The 19626-nt window shown below is 40.1% G+C and overlaps 1 protein-coding gene across 12 annotated transcripts in view; it reads right to left on the bottom strand.

Moving 5' to 3' along the window:
* Positions 1-19626, bottom strand: part of FRY (FRY microtubule binding protein) — a 608287-nt gene that overhangs the window by 286553 nt on the left and 302108 nt on the right. For all 12 annotated transcript variants that reach the window (XM_059684112.1, XM_059684113.1, XM_059684114.1 and 9 more), the window contains one exon: positions 2274-2413. In XM_059684112.1, coding sequence (XP_059540095.1) covers positions 2274-2413 — 140 coding nt within the window. The remainder of the gene's footprint in view (positions 1-2273; positions 2414-19626) is intronic.

The raw sequence follows: 19626 nt of genomic DNA, 5'->3' as shown, positions 1-19626 counted from the left end.
AGATGCGGGAAGAGACTGGACAAAAATCGTGCACCTATGGATGAGGACAGTGGGTGGGGAGTGAGGGCGGAGGGTGGGGCGGGAACTGGGAGGAGGGGAGTTATGGGGGAAAAAAAAGAGGAACAAATGTAATAATCTGAACAATAAAGATTTAATTAAAAAAAAAAGAGAGATTGCTAATTGATATGGAGTTCCTTTATGGGACAGTGAAAATGTTCTGGAATTAGACAGCGGTGATGGTTGCATGACCTCATGGATGTACCAAAAACACAGAATTATACACTTGAAATGGGTAAATTTTACTGTTTGTGAATTATATTTCAATAAAAATTCCCTCTTTAACTAAAAAATTTTCTCCCCCAAACAAAATGATAAATAAATGATTGAATATTGCATAAAGTCACATGCATTATAAAATGAAATTACAAGTTTGGATGAATTATAATTTGGTAAAATTACAGTCTCCTATTTCAAGAGATGTGTATATTTAAAAAATATTTGGAGTGTCAAGAAAAATGAAAGGGATAAATTACTTATAAGTAGTAATTAATATCTGATTTTCTGAGTGATTTCAGTTCACTGTCTTTAAATACATAAAAACATGCATAACCAATTCATGTGGAGAAATCTAGTTTCTTTTGAAATAATCATTTTTTGAAAAGATAAATGTATTATATGAAAACATGCTCAAAGTCACTGATCAGAGATGCAAATCAAAACCATAATGAAGTACCATCTCACACCTGTCAGAATGGCTATCATCAACAAATCAACAAATGACAAGTGCTGGAGAGCATGCGGAGAAAAAGGAACCCTCTTACACTACTGGTGGGAATGCAGACGGGTACAGTCACTGTGGAAAACGGTATGAAGTTTCCTTAAAATTAAAAATGGAATTCCCATTTGACCCAGTAATCCCACTTCTAGGAATGAATCCCAAAAAATCAGAAACACCAATCAGAAAGGATATATGCACCCCTATGTACATAGCAGCACAATTTACAATAGCTAAGATTTGGAAAAGCCTAAGTGCCCATCAGCAGATGAGTGGATTAAAACCCTGTGGTTCATCTACACAGTGGAATTCTATGCTGCTGTGAAAAAGAAGGAAATCTTACCATTTTCAACAGCATGGATGGACATAGAGAGCATTAATCCAAGTGAAAATAAGCCAGTCAGCGAAAGATAAATATCACATGCTTTCACTCATTTGTGGAATATAATAAACAACAAAAACTGATGAACAGAAATAGATCCAGAGACAGAAACATCGAACAGACCATCAAAACTCAGAGGGAAGGCAGGAGAGGGTGGGAATGGGTGGGGTAAGAGATCAACCAAAAGACTTGTATACATGCATATAAGCATAACCAATGGACACAGACAGTAGAGGGGTGAGGGCATGTGCTGGGGGTGGGGTGGGGGGGTGGGAGTGGCCAGGGAGAGGTCAATGGGGGAAAAAGGAGACATATGTCATACTTTAATCAACAAAGAATAAAAAAAGATAAATGTATTAAAGGAGGTTGATTTAAAACATATGAAATTACATTTATTTACCTAAAATTTGGAGAAATGTATATTCATTGGACAGTATGAGAATTTCAAGTTTTGTGGCTGCCAAAGTGCTCATGCAGCAGCAAGTTCTACTTTCCAAATGCACATAACAAATAAACAAAATTCTTTGATGGAACAGAAGTTAGAGATGCTATAATCTGACTTCCCCACTTTGCTCATGGCTGAGATACAGAGAGGTGGTTAGTTGCCCAAAGTCACATGGCTAATTAGTGGCAGCTCCACGACTATGGCTAATGTCCAACCCAGCATCTTTTCACAGTACACTGGGCATTCAAGGTTACTAAGAAGAACTAAAACATCCAGGCAGTGTCGTGCAGGGCAAGCAGCAGCCCTTGTGCTTTCAGGTGTAGACTGGAAGCGAGAGGGCACAGAAAAGGTATGAGGGTAACCTTGGCCCCTTACACCTTGCTCCACCAATGTTGAAATAAGGCCCTGTACGAATTTTCAACCTATGACAGCTGCCAGTGACTAGTTTCCCAAATGTGCCACCTGCCAAATAAGGAGCTCCTGCACCTGCTAGGTATCTGTGCGAAGAGGCAGGGATACCTAGATGCCTCTTAACTCTCATTTTGATTTACATTTCTTAAACAAAATGAAAGAAAGAAGGAAGGAAAGGAGGGAGGGAGGAAGAAAAAAGAAAAGAAAAATAAATAAAAAGAAACCATAATTCTCAAAATCCTTATGCAAAAGAAATGTACCTTTTTGATTTATTGCTTGTTCTTGGTCTGTATTCGTGTGACTCATCCTCAATGTCATTTTGCCTTTTATACCAGTCAAACAATGTGCGCAGAATGGAAGGCAGGCAGTACTCAGAAAGAGAGCTCATTGAGCTAATGACCTATAGAGAAAAGCAGGTGATTAAAGAAGCAATTTTCAAACTTTTTCATCTCAGGGCACACATGAACTAATTATTAAAATTCTCCAGCACAACCAAAAATATTTTTTTTGCTGATCTGACAAAAAAATAGGTATAATTTTGATTCATTCACATCGGATGGCTATTGTTCTGTTGGCTATTGTTATTTTTTTATTTGACAATCTAAGGGAAAAGAGGTCACTGCCCCTGACCAAATAGTCAGGTATTGTATGTTTTAAAAATCCTTATAGCACACTGGTTGCAAATTGCTGGATTAAATGCTTTGGTGGCACTGTCAATTACTGAAAAACTTTTTATTTCACAAATAAATCCAAGACACAGTCACAAGAAAGTGTTCTTATTTATCACAGTCCTTCCTTTAATAAGGACAGTGCCCTGTCCTTCTTAGGTCCTCAAAAATACTGTTCTATAAATAAACTAGAGGCCCAGTGCACGACATTTGTGTACTGTGGGAGGCAGGGGGTCCTGCCTCCGCCGCTGCGCTCACCAGCATCAGCCCAGCTTCTGGCTGACCACCAGGGGGCAGGTCTTGCATTGAGCATCTGCCCCCTGGTGGTCATTGCGCTTCATAGCAACCGGTCATTCCATTTGGTTGATTTGCATATTATCCTCTTATTATATAGGATACTAGAGGCCAGGTGCACAAAAATTTGTGCACTGGAGAGGCGGGGTCCCTCAGCCCAGACTGCCCCCTATCACATACTGGGAGCCATCAGGGATGTCCTACTGATGGCTTAGGCCTGCTCCCTGCTCCCTTTGGGGAGCGGGCCTAAGCCACAGTCTGGCCTCCCTTTGTGGGAGGCATCCGGGCTGATCAGGGGAAGGCACCAGCCCCATTACCCTGCTGTTGCAGCCACTGCCAATCACCACAGCCACCAAGGTGTTTTCATCAATATGGACTCCAGTCCCTTCACCATGAAAAAAATGACAGCTTTCTTTAGGCATTTTCAAGATGTGTCTTTCATAGGATATGACATTTCTTTATTATTTTTTTTAATCCTCTCCTGAGGATATGTTTCCATTGATTTTTAGAGAATGTGGAAGAAAAAGGGAAAGACAGAGAGAAACATCAAAGTGAGAGGAACACTTTGGTTGCCTCCTGCACGAGCCCTGACCTGTTCCCAGGTCAGGGAGGATCCTGCAACCTAGGTACATGCCCTTAGTCAGAATTGAACCCAGACCCTGCCGTGGGCAGGCCGAGGCATTATCCACTGAGCAAAACCAGCTAGGGCAGGATATGACATTTCTTAGCCCTCCAGCAGTGAACCTTCCTTTTTTTCTCCAGGAGTGTGGTGAAAAACCCTAGATCACCTTACTGGATTCTTATTACCCAAGTTACTAAGAATATTACAGTGGCATACAGGGAGCTTAGTCAATGAGCAGTCAGAAAAGGTGTTTCCTCTGTGGTTCACACCAATTGCCAGCTTGGCCCCTGCCCAGGCCTAATGCTTCTGGCCGAGTCATTAGGCCTGGGCAGGGGACTCCCAGCTCTCCATGATCGCCGGCTCCATCCCTGCCCAGGCCTAATGCCTGTGGCCAAGTCCTTAGGACTGGGCAGGGGACCTCCAGCTCCCCATTATCACCAGCTCCACCTCTGCTACCCATGAATGCTGGCTCTGCTCTTGCTCCCTGTCATTGCTGGCTCCTGCTCTGCTCCCTGCCATCGCCAGCTCTGCCCCTGCGCAGGCCTAATGCATGTGGCTGAGGCATTAGGCCTGGGCAGGGGACCCCCAGCTCCCGCAATCGCCAGCTCCCTTCCATCGCTGGCTCCGCCCCTGTCCAGGCCTAATGCCTTTAACCAAGGCGTTAGGCCTGGGCAGGGGACCTCCAGCTCCCCCTCATCTCTGGCTCTGCCCCTGCTCCCCGCCATCACCACCTCCGCCCCTGCCCAGGCCTAATGCCTCTGACTGAGGCGTTAGGCCTGGGCAAGGGACCCCCAGCTCCCCATGATCACTGACTCCACCCCTGCTCCCCACCATCGCTGGCTGCACCCCTGCCTAGGACTAACTCCTCAAGGTGTTAGGCCTGGGCAGGGGACCTCTCAGCTCTGATTGCAGGCTCTGATCGCTGCTGGGCACCTGCATATGCAAATTAACTGCCATCTTTGTTTGTTTAATTTGCATACTCATCCTATTGGCTGGTGGGTGTAGCGAAGGTATGGTCAATTTTCATGTTTGTCTATTATTAGGTAAGATATTAATTAATGCAATTACATGAATAGTTTAGGTGAAATAAGCAAACCTATTTCCCCTAAAAAATAACCTAAGTGGTAATAAAATGTGTGGTTTTCTGCCAATAATCATTCATTCACTAAATCTGATATATGCCCCAAATTAGACTCCAGATACAAATCAGTAGCAATGATTTACCTGTATTACATTAAAGGCAAACTTATCCCCTCTTCTTTATTTATTTTAAATTTTATTTTCTTGTTTAAAGTATTACAAATAGTAGCACATATGTCTCCTTTTTTTCCCCATTGACCTTCCCCCGGCCTCCCCTATCCCCCAGCACATGCCCTTACTCCACCACCCCAGTGTCTTGTATCCATTGGTTATGCTTATAAGCATGCATATAAGTCCTTCCATTGATCTCTTACCCCTCCCCAACACTCCCCAGCCTTCCTGCTATAAGTTGACAGTCGGTTCGATGGTTCTCTGCCTCTGTATCTATCTTTTTGTTCATTAAGTTAAAATGTTCTTTATTATCCATAAGTGAGTGAGATCATGTGGTATTTTTCTTTCACTGCCTGGCTTATTTCACTTAGCATAATGCTCTCTAGTTCCATCCATGCTGCTGCAAATGGTAAGAATTCCTTCTTTTTTATAGCAGCGTAGCATTCCATTGTGTAGATGTACCATGTTTTTCTAATCCACTTATCTGCTGATGTGCATTTAGGCTGTTTCCAAATATTAGCTATTGTAAATTGTGTTGCTATGAACACAGGGGTGCATATATCCTTTCTGATTGGTGCTTCTGTTTTCTAGGAATATATTCCTAGAAGTGGTATTACTAGGTCAAATGGCAGTTCCATTTTTTAATTTTTGAGGAAACACCGTACTGTTTTCCACAATGGCTACACCAGTCTGCATTCTCCCCAGCAGTGAATAAGGGCTCCTTTTTCCTCCGCATCCTCTCCAGTACTTGTCATTTGTTGAATTGTTGATGATAGCCATTCTGACATGTGTGAGATGGTAGCCCATTGTTGCTTTGGTTTGAATCTCTCTGATGATTAGTGACTTTGAGCATGTTTTCTGTCTCTTGGCTTTCTGAATGTCCTCTTTGGAAAGTATCTACTTAGGTCCTTTGCCCATTTTTTTGATTGGGTTGTTTATCTTCCTTTTGTTAAGTTGTATGAGTTCTCTGTAAATGTTGGAGATTAAACCCTTATTGGAGAAAACATTGGCAAATAAGTTTTCCCACCCAGTGGGTTGTCTTGTATTGTTGATGGCTTCTTTTGCTGTGCAGAAGCTTTTTCTTTTGATTTAGTCCCCTTTGTTTACTTTTTCCTTAGTCTCTCTTGCCCTAGGATCTGTGTCTGTAAAGATATTCCTACGACATATGTCTGAAATTTTACTGCCTATGGAGTCTTGTAGGATTTTTATAGTTTCCCATCTTACATTTAAGGTCTCTAGCCATTTTGAGTTTGTGTTTGTGTATGGTGTAAGTTGGTGATCTAGTTTCACTTTTTAGCATGTATCTGACCAAATTTTCCAGCACCATTTATTAAAGAGGCTGTTTTGACTCCATTGTATGCTCTTGCCTCCTTTGTCAAATATTAATTGAGTATAATGGCTTCAGTCAATTTCTGGGTCCTCTATTCTATTCCATTAATCTATATGTCTGTTCTTGTGCCAGTACCAGGCAGTTTTGAGAACAAAACTGCCTTGGTAATATAGTTTGAAGTCTGGTATTGTGATCCCTCCAACTTTGTTCTTTCTCAGGACAGCTGTGGCTATTCAGGGTCTTCGTTTATTCCAGATGAATTTTTGGAGAGTTTATTCTAGATCTTTGAAATATGCCGTTGGTATTTTAATAGGTATTGCATTGAATCTCTAGATTGCTTTAGGTAGTATGGACATTTTAATGATGTTGATTCTAACAATCCATGAACAAGGGATGTTCTTCCATTTGTTTATGTCTTCCTCTATCTCTTTTTTCCATGTCACGTAGTTTTCCGAGTACAGGTCTTTTATGTCCTTGGTTAAGTTTACTCCTAGGTATCTTAGTTTTTTTCTGTCCAATGGTAAATGGGAAATTTTTTTTTATTTCTCTTTCTGTGAGTTCATTATTGGTGTATAAAAAGGCCATAGATTTCTGGGCATTAATTTTGTATCCTGCTACATTGCCAAATTCATTTATTAGGTCTAGTAGTTTTTTGACGGAGTCTTTGGGGTTTTCTATGTACAGTATCATGTCATCTACAAATAAGGATAGTTTTACTTCTTCTTTTCGAATATGGATGCCTTTTATTTCTTCTACTTGTCTGATTGCTATGGCTAGTACTTCGAGTACTATGTCAAACAGGAGTGGTGAAAGTGGGCATCCTTGTCTTGTTTTTGTTTTTAGGGGAAATGGTTTTAGTTTTTATCCATTGATTATGATGTTGGCTGTAGGTTTGTCATATAGGGCTTTTATTATGTTGAGGTATGATCCCTCTATTCCCACTTTGCTGAGAGTTTTTATCAAGAAAGGGTGTTGGATTTTGTCAAATGGTTTTTCTGCATCGATTGATATGATTATGTGATTTTTGTCTCTGTTTGTTTATGTGATGTATTACATTTATTGATTTGCGGATATTGTACCAGCCTTGCATTCCTGGAATAAACCCCACTTGGTCATGGTGTTATGATCTTTCTATTGTATTGCCGAATCCAATTTGCTAGAATTTTGTTGAGGATTTTAGCATCTATGTTCAACAAAGTGAAGGACATAACAAGAGATAAGGAAGGCCACTTCATAATAATAAAGGGAGCATTCGAAGAAGAAGAAATGATTCTGGTAAACATATATGCACCCAATACAGGAGCACCAAAATACATTAAAAAAAACTTCTGGAGGATATCAAGGGAGAGATATAGAATGTAGTTCTCTTTTTTTGTCATTTCTTTATCTGGTTTTGGAATTAGGGTAATGCTGGCTTCATAGAAAGAGCTTGGAAGTGTGCCTTCCTCCTGAAATTTTTGGAATAGTAAGTGGAAGGATAGGCTTTGGTTTTTCTTTGGATGCTTGATAGAACTCCCCTATAAAGCCATCCAGAGCAGGGCTTTTGTTTTCTGGAAGATTTTTTGATCACTGTTTGAATTTCTTCGGTATTTATCAGCCTATTTAGGTTTTTTGATTCTTCTTGGTTGAGTTTTGGGAGCTTGTATTTTTCTAAAAATATGTCAATTTCGTCTAGGTTGCCCACTTTGTTGGAGTAGAGTGGTTTGTAAAATTTTTTCACAATCGTTTGTATTTCTGTGGGATTGGTTGTTATTTCACCTCTTTCATTTCTGATTTTGTTTATTTGGGTCCTCTCTCGTTCCTTCTTGGTGAGCCTGGCTAGAAGTTCACAAATCTTGTTTATTTTTTCAAAGAACAAGCTCATGGTTTTGTTGATCTTTTGTATTGATTTTTTGGTCTCTGTTTCGTTTATCTCTGCTCTGATCTTTATTATTTCATCCTTCTGCTTACACTGGGCTTTTCTTGTTGCTCTCTTTCTAACTCTTTGAGTTGTAGGGTTAGGTAATTTATTACCAGTTTCTTGTTTTTTGTGGTAGGCTTGTAGAGCTATGAACTTCCTTCTCAAGTCTGCTTTCACTGTGTGCCATAGATTTTGGGTTGTTTTATTTTCAATGTCGTTTGTTGTCATAATGCTTTTTATTTCTTCTTTGATCTCTCTGGTAATCTAGTCATTGTTTAATAGCATGTTATTTAGCCTCCAGGTGTTTGATTATTTTTTTATTGTTTTTATTGTAGTTGATTTCTAGTTTTATGCCATGTGATCTGAGAAGATGCTTGATATGATTTCTATCTTCTTGAATTTGAAGAGACTTTGCCTGTGTCCCAATATGTGGTCTATCTTTGAAAATGACCCATATGCACTTGAGAAGAATGTATATTCTGTGGCTTTGGGGTGAAATGTTCTGAAGATGTCAATTAATTCCATCTGATCTAGTGAGTCTTTTAGGATTGATGTTTCTTTGCTGAGTTTTTGTTTAGAGGATTTGTCCAATGGTGATAGTGGGGTATTAAAGTCCCCTACTATGACGGTATTGTTGTCAATCTCTCCCTTGATATCCTCCAGAAGTTTTTTTTGTGTAGTTGGGTGCTCCTGTATTGGGTGCATATATATTTACCAGAGTCATTTCTTCTTGTTGGATTGGTCCCTTTAGTATTATGAAGTGGCCTTCCTTATCTCTTGTTATGTCCTTCACTTTGAAATCTAATTTGTCATATATAAGTATTGTTATCCCAGCCTTTCTTTCATTTCTATTCGTCTGAGAAACCTTTTTCTATCCCTTCACCATCAGTCTGTATGAGTGCTTTTTTCTGAGGTGGGTTTCCTGTAGACAGCAGATATGTCTATCATGTTTTCTTATCCACTCAGCTACCCTATGTCTTTTTATTGGGGCATTTAATCCATTTAAATTTAAAGTTATTATTGATAGGTACTTCTTTGTCGCCATTTTTGTTCTTTACATCTGTGTTCCTTCTTTGCTTCCTATTTCTTCTTTTTATAGCAGACCCTTTAGCATTTCTTGCATTGCTGGTTTGGTGGCAATAAACTCCCTTAGTCCTTTTTTGTCTGTGCAGCTTCTGATTTCACCCTCAATTTTGATTGATAGACTTGCTAGTTACAGTATTCTTGGATTCAGACCCTTCCTTTGCATGGCTTTGTATATTTCATTCCATTCCCTTCTGGCCTGATGTTAGTCTGATGGGGGATCCTTTGTAGGTAACTTTCTGTCTCTCTCTTGCTGCTTTTAAGATTCTTACTTTGTCTTTGGTGTTTGCCAATTTATTTATAATGTGCCTTGGCATTGGTCTTTTCTGGTTCATTTTGTTTGGGACTCTGTGAGCTTCTTGGATTTGTGTGAGTTTTTTCTTCCCAATAGCAGGGAAGATTTCTGTCATTATTTCTTCAAACAGGTTTTCTATTCCTTGTTCAGTTTCCTCTCCTTCTGGCACCCCTATTATACGGATGTCGTTTCGTTTTGTGTTGTCCCAAAGTTCCCTTAGGCCAGTGATGGTGAACCTATGACATGCGTGTCAGAGGTGACACGTGAACTCATTTTTTTGGTTGATTTTTCTTTGTTAAATGGCATTTAAATATCAACACTAATAAAAGAGAAAAATGGTAATTGGCGTACGAGCTACTCTTTTCATTGGCTAATCAGGGCTATATGCAAATTAACTGCCAACTAAGATTGGCAGTTAACTGCCAACAAGATGGCGGCTAATTTGCATATGTAGGCACAATGCAGGGAGGCAAAAGGGAAAGCAGGAAGAAGCTCCCTGCCACTGACAGTGATCGGAAACCCAGGGGGGAGCTAAGAGCTGGAGGGCAGGGCAAAGGCGGCCCTGGGGCCGCCTTTGCCCTGCCCCCCAGCCATGATCGGAGAATCAGGTTCCTTTTCTGCCCTGGCCAGTGATAGCAGGAAGTAGGGGTGGAGCCAGCGATGGGAGCTGGGCATGGTCGAAGCTGGCAGTCCCAGGAGCTAGGGGTCCCTTGCCTGGGCCTAAAGCGAAGCCCACGATCGCGGGGCCGCTGCAGCTGCGGGTCCACGCTGCCCGGTTTAGACGCCTAGGCCAGAGGCGTTAGGCCTGGGCAGGGGCGGAGCGGGAGATCGCGGGGAGCTGGGGGTCCCCTGCCCAGGCCTGACACCTCTGCCAGAGGCCTCAGGCCTGGTCAAGGGGCCGATCCGGTGATTGGTGATCGGAGGGTGATGAGGGTCAACTCCTCTGGCCGAGGCATCAGGCCTGGGCAGGGGGCTGAGCCAGGGATTGGGGGGATATGATGGTCCCCTTGCCCAGGCCTGAAGCCTGGGTCAGAGGTGTCAGGCTTGGGCGGGGGGTGGAACAAGCGATCAGAGGGAGATGGGGGTCCCCTGCCCAGGCATGATTCCTGGGCCAGAGGCCTCAAGCCTGGGCAGGGGCCAGAGCCAGTGATCGGGGGGAGATGGGGGTCCCCTGTCTAAGCCTGACACCTCTGGCAGAGGTGTTAGGCCTGGGCAAGGGGCCGATCAGGCGATCGGAGGGTGATGGGGGTCTACACCTCTGGCTGAGGCATCAGGCCTGGGCAAGGGGCAGAGCCAGCAATCGGAGGGGTCTGGGGGTCCCCTGCCCAGGCCTGACGCCTGGGCCAGAGGCATCAGGCCTGGGCTGGGGGCAGAACCAGTGATGGGGGGAAATGAGGGTCCCCTGCCCAGGCCTGACACCTCTGTCTGAGGCGTCAGGCCTGGGCAAGGGGCCAATCCTGCGATTGGAGGGTGATGGGGGTCAATGCCTGAGGGCTCCCAGTATGTGAGAGGGGGCAGACTGGGCCTAAAGGACACTCCCCCCCACACACACACCCAGTGCACTAATTTCATGCACCGGGCCCCTAGTATAAAATAAATATCAAAAATATAAATCTTTGTTTTACTATGGTTGCAAATATCAAAAAATTTCTATATGTGACACGGCACCAGAGTTAACCCTACCAGACTGCTGTACCGATTTTTCAGTAATTTCTGAATCTGCCGCTATACCGCTGTACCTAATTTTCGGTACTTTGCCTAGACCTATTTTCTACAATGTCTCCAAGTTCCATCTTATTCTAACCACTTGTTTGCATGTAACTAACATTTTTCTATATCATGTTGGTTTTTTCTCTTTAATGCTCAGGAGCCCAGGTATAGGAGACAGTTAGGTTCAGGGCCTCAGGTCTGGTATGGTTAAGTTAAGGTTTCTCAAAATGCTGACACGTCGAGCTCAAAAGGTTCACCATCACTCCCTTAGGCTCTCCTCCTATACTTGTTTTTGTTTTTCTAGATGCTGCTCTGCTTGGGTATTTTTTCCTATCTTGTCTGTTAGCTCACTGATGCAGTCCTCTACTTCTTCTAGTCTACTGTTGATGCTTTCTATTGAGTTACTTATAGCAGCAATGTCATTTTTCATTTCTTCTTGGTTCTTCCTCATTTCCTCTTGGTTCTTACACATATTGTTGAATTTGTCTTCCATTCTTTTCAGCCACCTTATGACCATTTCTCTGAATTCTTCTCTGACATATTTCTTGCCTGTATGTCATTTACTTCCTTTTCTGGTGATGCCTCCTTTTCTTTCATATATGGGCTGTTTCTATGTCTCCCCATGATCTCTCTTCTCCAGGTTTCTGGTTATGTAGCTCTCTCTCTCTCCTGCATTGTTTTAAAGGCACTAAATAGAACACAACAAGGCACAACACACAAGGCATTGAACACAAATGTATTCACAATACTAATAACCCCAAATAAAAATGACCACCAGAGAAAAGAGAATTATGGATAAGAAAAAAAGAGGATTGCAAAAATGATATTGAGAAAAGGAAAAAAAAGTAAGAGAGAAAAGAAAGCAAGTAAAAAAGAAGGGAGGGAACTATTTATATGGGGAGAATACTCCAATAGAACAACCACTAATCCCCAAAAATGTAAACAACAAACACCCAGAGATGAATGCAAACTACAAACAACAACTAATAACAAGGGAGGAAAGGAAAAACAGACAGAAAAAATAAATGGAAACAAAAACAAAAACAGAAAGAGAAACAATCTCACAAACAAGCACACACAAAACCACCAATCTAGTCAACAATCGAACAAACAACAATAGGACGAGAGAAAGCAAGCAAAACAAAACAAAATAAAACACAAAAACCTATAACAAAAACAAAAAAAAAAATAAAACAAGAACACAATAACAACAACAGCAAAAAAAAAAAAAGGTAAGAGAGAAAAAAGAAAAAAATTTAGACAGTGAAGAAAGAGAAGAGAGAGATGTGTATGGACTTAGAGCAGGGGATTGGAAATTAGATATGTAAGTAGGGTGATTTTTTTAACAGGGGGTAAAAAGAAGGAATAGGTAAAATCTAAAGCAGGAATAGGGTAAGAGAAACAGAACAACAAAATGGGAAAAGAGAGGAAGAGTGTTGGCATAAAGACAAAGATGGGCTAGAGTAAAATGATGCTAAAGGAAAAATGAAAATAGAATGTAGAACACTAATTCCAAAATAAAATAAAGAGAAAACAAAATGTACATTTTTTTAATAAAAAAGGTAAAATAGTAGTAGTAATACAGATTAAAAATAAAAATATAATAATTAAAAAGGTAAAATCAAATGAGGAAAAAAGAAAAAAAACAGTTTCTTAAGTAAAAGATGAAAAAATAAGAATGCAGAGTAGTGAAAGTCATTCACTTCCTCTACTGTTCTGCTTGTCATGCCTGTTTCCTGTAGGTAGTCAGGACAGTATGAAGTTCCCTGCATTCCACTGCTCCTCTGTATTGTAAGCCACAGTCCTGATTTTCAAGCAAGCCATATTTCTTTCTTTCTCAGACTACCTTTATTTGTGTTTACACAAGGGTCAATTTGTGAGTCAACCCCTGGGTGGCAGTGTTTCTGGATTGACCTCTGTGGCTGTATAAGTCCTCTCTAGCCAGTATTTAGTTTTTGTTTTTCCTGTCGCACTTAATACTGGTTTGGGAGAATGGACTGCCCCTGAGCTGGTTCTCTGATAGTTACTCCCCGCTCCGATCCCCAGGTTCCACAGAAACAACTTTCTCCTGCAGTCTCTTAGAGTGTCCCCAATTGGGTGATCCTATGTACTGGGCTTGGTAATCAAAAGCAAGGATTTAAAAAGAAAAAAAAGAGCCAGAGTAAGTGCTCGAACTTGTGACTTTTACCCTCTGGGACTGCACGCTTTTTTCCCCTGGTACTAAGCAGCCGGTTTACTGGTAAAATTTCATGGTACTTTTTTGTGCCCAGTCCCGCTATGGGTCGATTTTTAGAGTTCCCTTTTGACAGCAGCCCTGCGGATCCCCTTCCACATTTGCAGGTCAGGCTAGCCCCAAGGGTCGCGGGTTTTGTGGGGCGCAGACTTCTCCGAACCTCTAGATCTCATTCGCACATTTCTCTCTCCTGCCTGGATTGCAGACCTCACCTTTTCCTAGGTGAAATCTGACCTTTCCTTGAGAAGGTGGAGAGCTCCTCCAAGTCTGCTTATTTACACTGCTAGAGATCCAGTGTTTCTGGGTTTGCAGTGTTGTTATAGATTCCGGGATGTATAGGTTTCCGATAAAAGCCACTCTCCCCTTCAAGATGGCACAGTCTCCCGGTAGAGCTGGTTGCTCCGGGAGAGATTTCAGCAGCAGTGGAGGCTACCTGGTCAGGAGAACCCAGTCCAGCAGTCTCCAACAGTCCCTTGGAGTATAGCTGTCCCTCACCCACAAATATACACTCCCTGTACGTCCACTTGCTCTCCTTTCATTCTCTCCCTCTCACACTATCTTGCAGTCTCTGTGATTACAATTTATATAGAAACCTCTATGCAGAGTTGCTCTCCACTCTCCTGAGGGCCTTGAAGAAAGCCACCATGAGCTCTACAGCCGCGAGGAAATTAATCCTTCCAACCATCTAAGGCTCTCCTCTTCTTTAAACAACACACTATCAATTAAGAGTCCTGTTCTTTTATTAATTATCACAAAAAATGAACCTCTATCTATATCTCATATTATATACAAAAATTAACTTAAAGTGGATCATAGACCCAAGTATAAAACTTAAAACTCTAAATCTTCTGGAAGAAAACATAGGAGAAAGTCTTTGTGACTTTCGGTTAGGCAAGGATTTCTTTGGTATGATACCAAAAGCAAAGTCCATGGAATCTGCTATATTGGAAGTCTCAAACTTAAAAGCTTCTACTTTTAGGAAGATATTGTTAAGAAAGTGATCAAAAGACAGGTCATAGATGGGGAGAAAATATTTTCCAAACATATCTGATAAAGGCCTTATAACAAGTATATATAAAACTGTAATAAGGTAAGTTTTAATGACCTAATTAACAGAGAGTATAAGCAAATTATAAACTCTAGTGCTGATGAGGCAGTAGATAAAATGGATATGTTATACAATGCTGATTGAAAAAAATAATTGGCAAAATGTATCTGGAAGATAATTTGGAAATAATTATCAAGAACCTAGTACAAACTAACCTCAATAAGCCCACTCTTAGGAATTTATCTCAAGGACATAATGTGAGATGAGCAAGAATGTTCAGGTAGCATTGCTTATTAAAGAAAAAAAAAAAGGGCCCTAGCTGATTTGGCTCAGTGCATAGAGTGTCAGCCTGCAGACTGAAGGGTCCCAGGTTTGATTTCAGTCAAGGGTACATGCTGGGTTATGGGCTCAATCCCCAGTAGGGGGTGTGCAGGAGGCAGCCAATCAATGATTCTTTTTCATCGTTGATTTGTTTCTATCTCTCTCTCCCTCTCCCTTTCTCTCTGAAATCAATAAAAATACCTTTAAAAAAGGGGAAAAAAAGGAGAAAACCTGTATGTCCAACTGTATGTAAATGTCTTAATACAATGTGGAATTTGATGTAGATTATCTATGAAGTCATGAAAATCACATTCCAAAAGTATTTATTGACATAAAAATGTTCATGATATATTAAGTGAAAAAAGAATGGAAAATAATTTAATTGATGTAATCCCAATTTGGTATAGTATACTATATCAATATACAGATACAGAAAAGAGTAAACACACCAGCATATCAATAGTGCACACTGAAACCAGGAGTTCTCAGGAGGGACACATCACTAGAGGGAGAGGGCAGTTGGGAGTTAAGGAGAAATGAAGGTAGGATTTTACCTGGGCCTCTTTTAGAAAGGGTAGAAATTTGAGATGAAAGTCAAGAAAGAAACTAAGCAGACACAAGGCAGGAAAGCTCCTGGTAATGAAGTTGCAAAATAATTATTTGTTGATAATAATTATAATAATGAATTTAATGAAAATTTTTAGTGAACTGAAAGAATCTGTCTGGTGAAGGAACTTTGGTATACCTGAGTGGAGGGAAAAAATGTTGAAAATTTTAAGTTGGACCAAAATTATAGAAGGTATTTAATACCAGTTTGAAAAATTTCAATTTTCTTCTTTAGAAAATGGGAGGTCCCTACATATTTTTTCAATGGGAAATCCATCCATAAAAATGGTGTTTGTAGAGGTTAATCTAGTATTAATGTGTAGGCGGGACCAAAGGGGTGTGTTAATAAAGGCAGTTAGGAGAATATACACACACATGCTTAATAGAATGAGTTACTGCAGCAGTTCCAGGCATGGCAGTGGAGGTGGCAGAAGAGATAGAAAACCTTAGTTGACTTAAAATATTTCTGGAGCTAAGCAGGCTACGTTTAACTTCCATTTATAAAGCAGGAAACCAGCACGATGGGAGCTGACATGCTTCATGTTAATAGGACTTTCCACTGTCACCTTTAAAAAGAATCTCTAAGATTGAACAAAATTATTAATGTACCCCTTAAATTCTCTATCTTGACAGCCTTATTTCATGTTCTATCTCTTATAATTATGGTTATATGTACCTACACAAAATTGTCCGTGATCTTTGGTTATGGGTTAATATAATTTAAAAATAAATAAGTTATTGCATTCAGCCTGCCTTATGAACTTAGTCACCCTTAGTTTTGTTTTTAAATTAAAAAAAAAATCTAATTATTAAAAAAGAGCCCCTTTTCCTCCATAGCCACATATTTTCCTATTGTTCCTGTGGGTAGAATAGCAGTACATTTTTGAAGGAAACAAATCATGGCGTGTGAAGGGAGTAATTTACCAGTTGTATTTAAAAATACCCCAGGACAAGAAAGTTTCCATCATCTAAAATGTTTTCAGTTGGGAAATGAAGGGGTTCCTCCCACAGGGAAAAGGGGATCTGAATAGAGTCCCTGACCATGGATTAATTGATTCTTAATTATTGCATATGTAATAAAATCTGAAAGCATTTACTGTTATATTTCAATAATTAAAAAATACTTGTATAAGTCTGGATGAGACATAAGGAATCATGGTGACTGAATGTAATGTGGTATCACAGATGGCATCTTGGACCAGAAAAGAGATATTAGGGAAAAACAAAGGAAACACAAATAAAGCATGGAGTTTAGTTAATAATAATTTACTTATGTTGGTTTCTTGGTTGTGACAAATGTACCATGCTAAGATGTTAATAGGAGACACTGGGTATGAATTATATAACCACTGTCTGTTTTATCTTTGAAACTTTTCTGTAAATCCAAAATAATTTTAAAATAAAAAGTTTATTTAACATACTTGTGTGGGGTAATTACAAGTTTCTTACTCACTACAGACCCATAAAGGTGATATGAACCTACATTTGACTCTTAAACTTCCATGGGTACGGCATATAAAATTCTGCTACTGCACTTAGGTATAACCCACATTCTCCATTGAGAACACCAGTAGTGTCCTTCCAACCTCAGCTATAATGATTTTGTCTACTCATTAAAAAGTCCTCTTGACTTTTTCCATCTGACTTATTTTGCTTAGCATGATATCCTCAAGATCCATGCATGTTGTCACAAAAGGCAGTATTTTATATGTGGGATATAAAACTGAAAGCAACAAATGAACAAATAAGACAAACAAACAAACTCACAGACACAAACAACAATATGGTGGTTACCAGAGGGAAAGGAGGGTTGGGGGGTGGGGGTTAGAAAAGGATAAAGGGGGTCAAATATATGGTGATAGAAGGAGACTTGGCTTTAAGTGGTGAACACACAATGCAATATACAGATGATGTATTATAAAATTGTACACTTGAAACCTATATAATTTTATTAACCAAAGTTACTCCCCAAAATTAATAATATTTAAAAAGTAAAGTAAAAATTTATACTGAAGCGATTTTTAGTATTACATCGTCTGGGCACATTTTCCTTGGCAAATACACTGAGACCATCTCCAAAGAGATGAAGGGTCGGCATGGGTGGCTGTGTTGCGTTTCCAATCCTCTGTTACTGCCCTTTTCAGTCAGGCTCTCAGGAAGGAAGGGCAGGATTTGCAAAGATCTGGCCCTCAGCTCTCAGGAAGGGAGGAAGCTCTAGCTGCCTTCTTGGTTATTCAACTCCTTCACTTAGAGGAAGCAGAGCCCATGGCGAGATGAATTCTAGCTCTGTGCTGCTGGTGAAAGGGGGCAGGCCCATGCACAAAGATGCTCTGTTGCATTTAAATGATCATATTCTTCCACCGTAGATGAGCCCGGTGCTGTGCAGCTTTGGGAGATGAAGTGTACGGAATCACAGAATTATTTCATACCGGTGTTTTCTTTTTTGGGAGGGTAGAGGGGAATGAAAAATGTACTTTGCAAATGATTCTTTAATGTTTATTTTGGCATTTTATGTATAAATAGGCTAAAAGAGACTGTCCTTTATGCTGTAGCTAAGACATTAATTTTTCATAAGCATTTATTATACTTGCTGAATGCAAATAAGGAAACTTCACCCAAAATATTTTATTAATTACTCAGTGAAGTCATTCCATATTTTACAATGATAAGGCTGTCTTGTCCTGCATGGTACATTTAATGAAAAATTTTAAAGTAACTTCGTTGACGGTTTAATTTCTCAAAGTAGTTCAAGTGGCCAAGCGCTGGGGGTCCGGGTACTCTCTAGGTAATACCACAAAATAAGAATCTATTAAAGTAATCCATTTTTTTAAATCAATCACATATGCTATTACTAGATTATAGCATTCAACAAGTCATGATAGACATCAAAGGCGTATGAATAATGTATTACAAAAACTTAAAATTATAAAAATCTATACATCAAATACATAGTTTTGAAAATTAGGATCTTTATTATTTGATTTTTAACATCTTGGTCCATTTAAAGACATTGTTTCATTGAAGAACAATGTAAGAAACACTGAGTAACACTAATATGAAACCAATGACAGTTAATTTGCTTTTACTCTTAATTGCTTATATTTTTCACTTATACATTTTAAATAGATTTTCACTGAGATGTAGCATTAGAACTGATGTTGTGATACTAGAATTTCATCTCCTTCCTTTCCAGGAAAGTCATTACTACGCAAGATGGTAAAAAGTTATTTTAGCTCTGTGAAAATTAGTGAACAGAAACCTAAATTAAAAAGGAATTGGGCCCTGGCTAGGTAGTTCAGTTGATTGGAGCCTTGTCTGGTATACCAAAAGGTTGTGGGTTCAATTCCCCATCAGGGCATATATCTAGGTTGCAGGTTTGATCTCCAGTCAGGGCATGTATGGGAGGCAACTGAGAGATGTCTCTCTCTTTCTCTTTTTTTCTCTCTCTCTTCCTTCCTCTCTTTCTAAAATCAATTTGAAAAAAACAAACAAACATATCCTCAGGTGAGGATTTAAAAAAAGAGTCAGGAGGCTGGAACAGAGAACTCTTTGTGTCACTAATAGGAGCATCTTGACAGGAAGTGAGGCCACATCACTACCTCTGCAGGAGGAAGAAAAGGTTCCTTCTTACCAGGTTAACATCTCAGCCAACAGGAGATTGCCATATTGAGTCAATGAGAAGCTCCTACACTTCTTTCAGTTTCCTCCAATGGATTCTTCATTTATAACAGCCCCTCCCAAGTCCATAAGAGAACATTCCTCCATTGTTTCTCTGGACTTGCTTGTGGTTCACCATAGACTGCATGTCGAAAACTGCAATTCTTTATTGTTCCCAAATAAACTCATTTGCTGAAGAAATATCTGGCTGTCTATGTGTTAAAGGTCATCCGAGAGATGCAAATCAAAACGACAATGCGGTACCATCTCACACCTGTCAGAATGGCTATCATCAACAAATCAACAAACCACAAGTGTTGGCGAGGATGAGGAGAAAAAGGAACCCTTGTGCACTGCTGGTGGGAATGCAGACTGGTGCAGCCACTGTGGAGAACAGTATGGAGTTTCCTCAAAACACTAAAAATGGAACTCCCATTTGACCCTGTGATCCCACTTCTAGGAATATATCCCAAGAAACTAGAAACACCAATTAGAAAGGATATATGCACCCCTATATTCATAGCAGCACAATTTACCATATCTAAGATTTGGAAACAGCCTAAGTGCCCATAAATAGATGAGTGGATTAAAAAAT

Source organism: Myotis daubentonii, chromosome 2 (assembly GCF_963259705.1).
Source record: "Myotis daubentonii chromosome 2, mMyoDau2.1, whole genome shotgun sequence".
In the NCBI taxonomy this organism is placed as follows: Eukaryota; Metazoa; Chordata; class Mammalia; order Chiroptera; family Vespertilionidae; genus Myotis; species Myotis daubentonii.
Note: the sequence above shows the minus strand (reverse complement) of the source record. Positions and strands in the feature narration are given on the sequence as shown.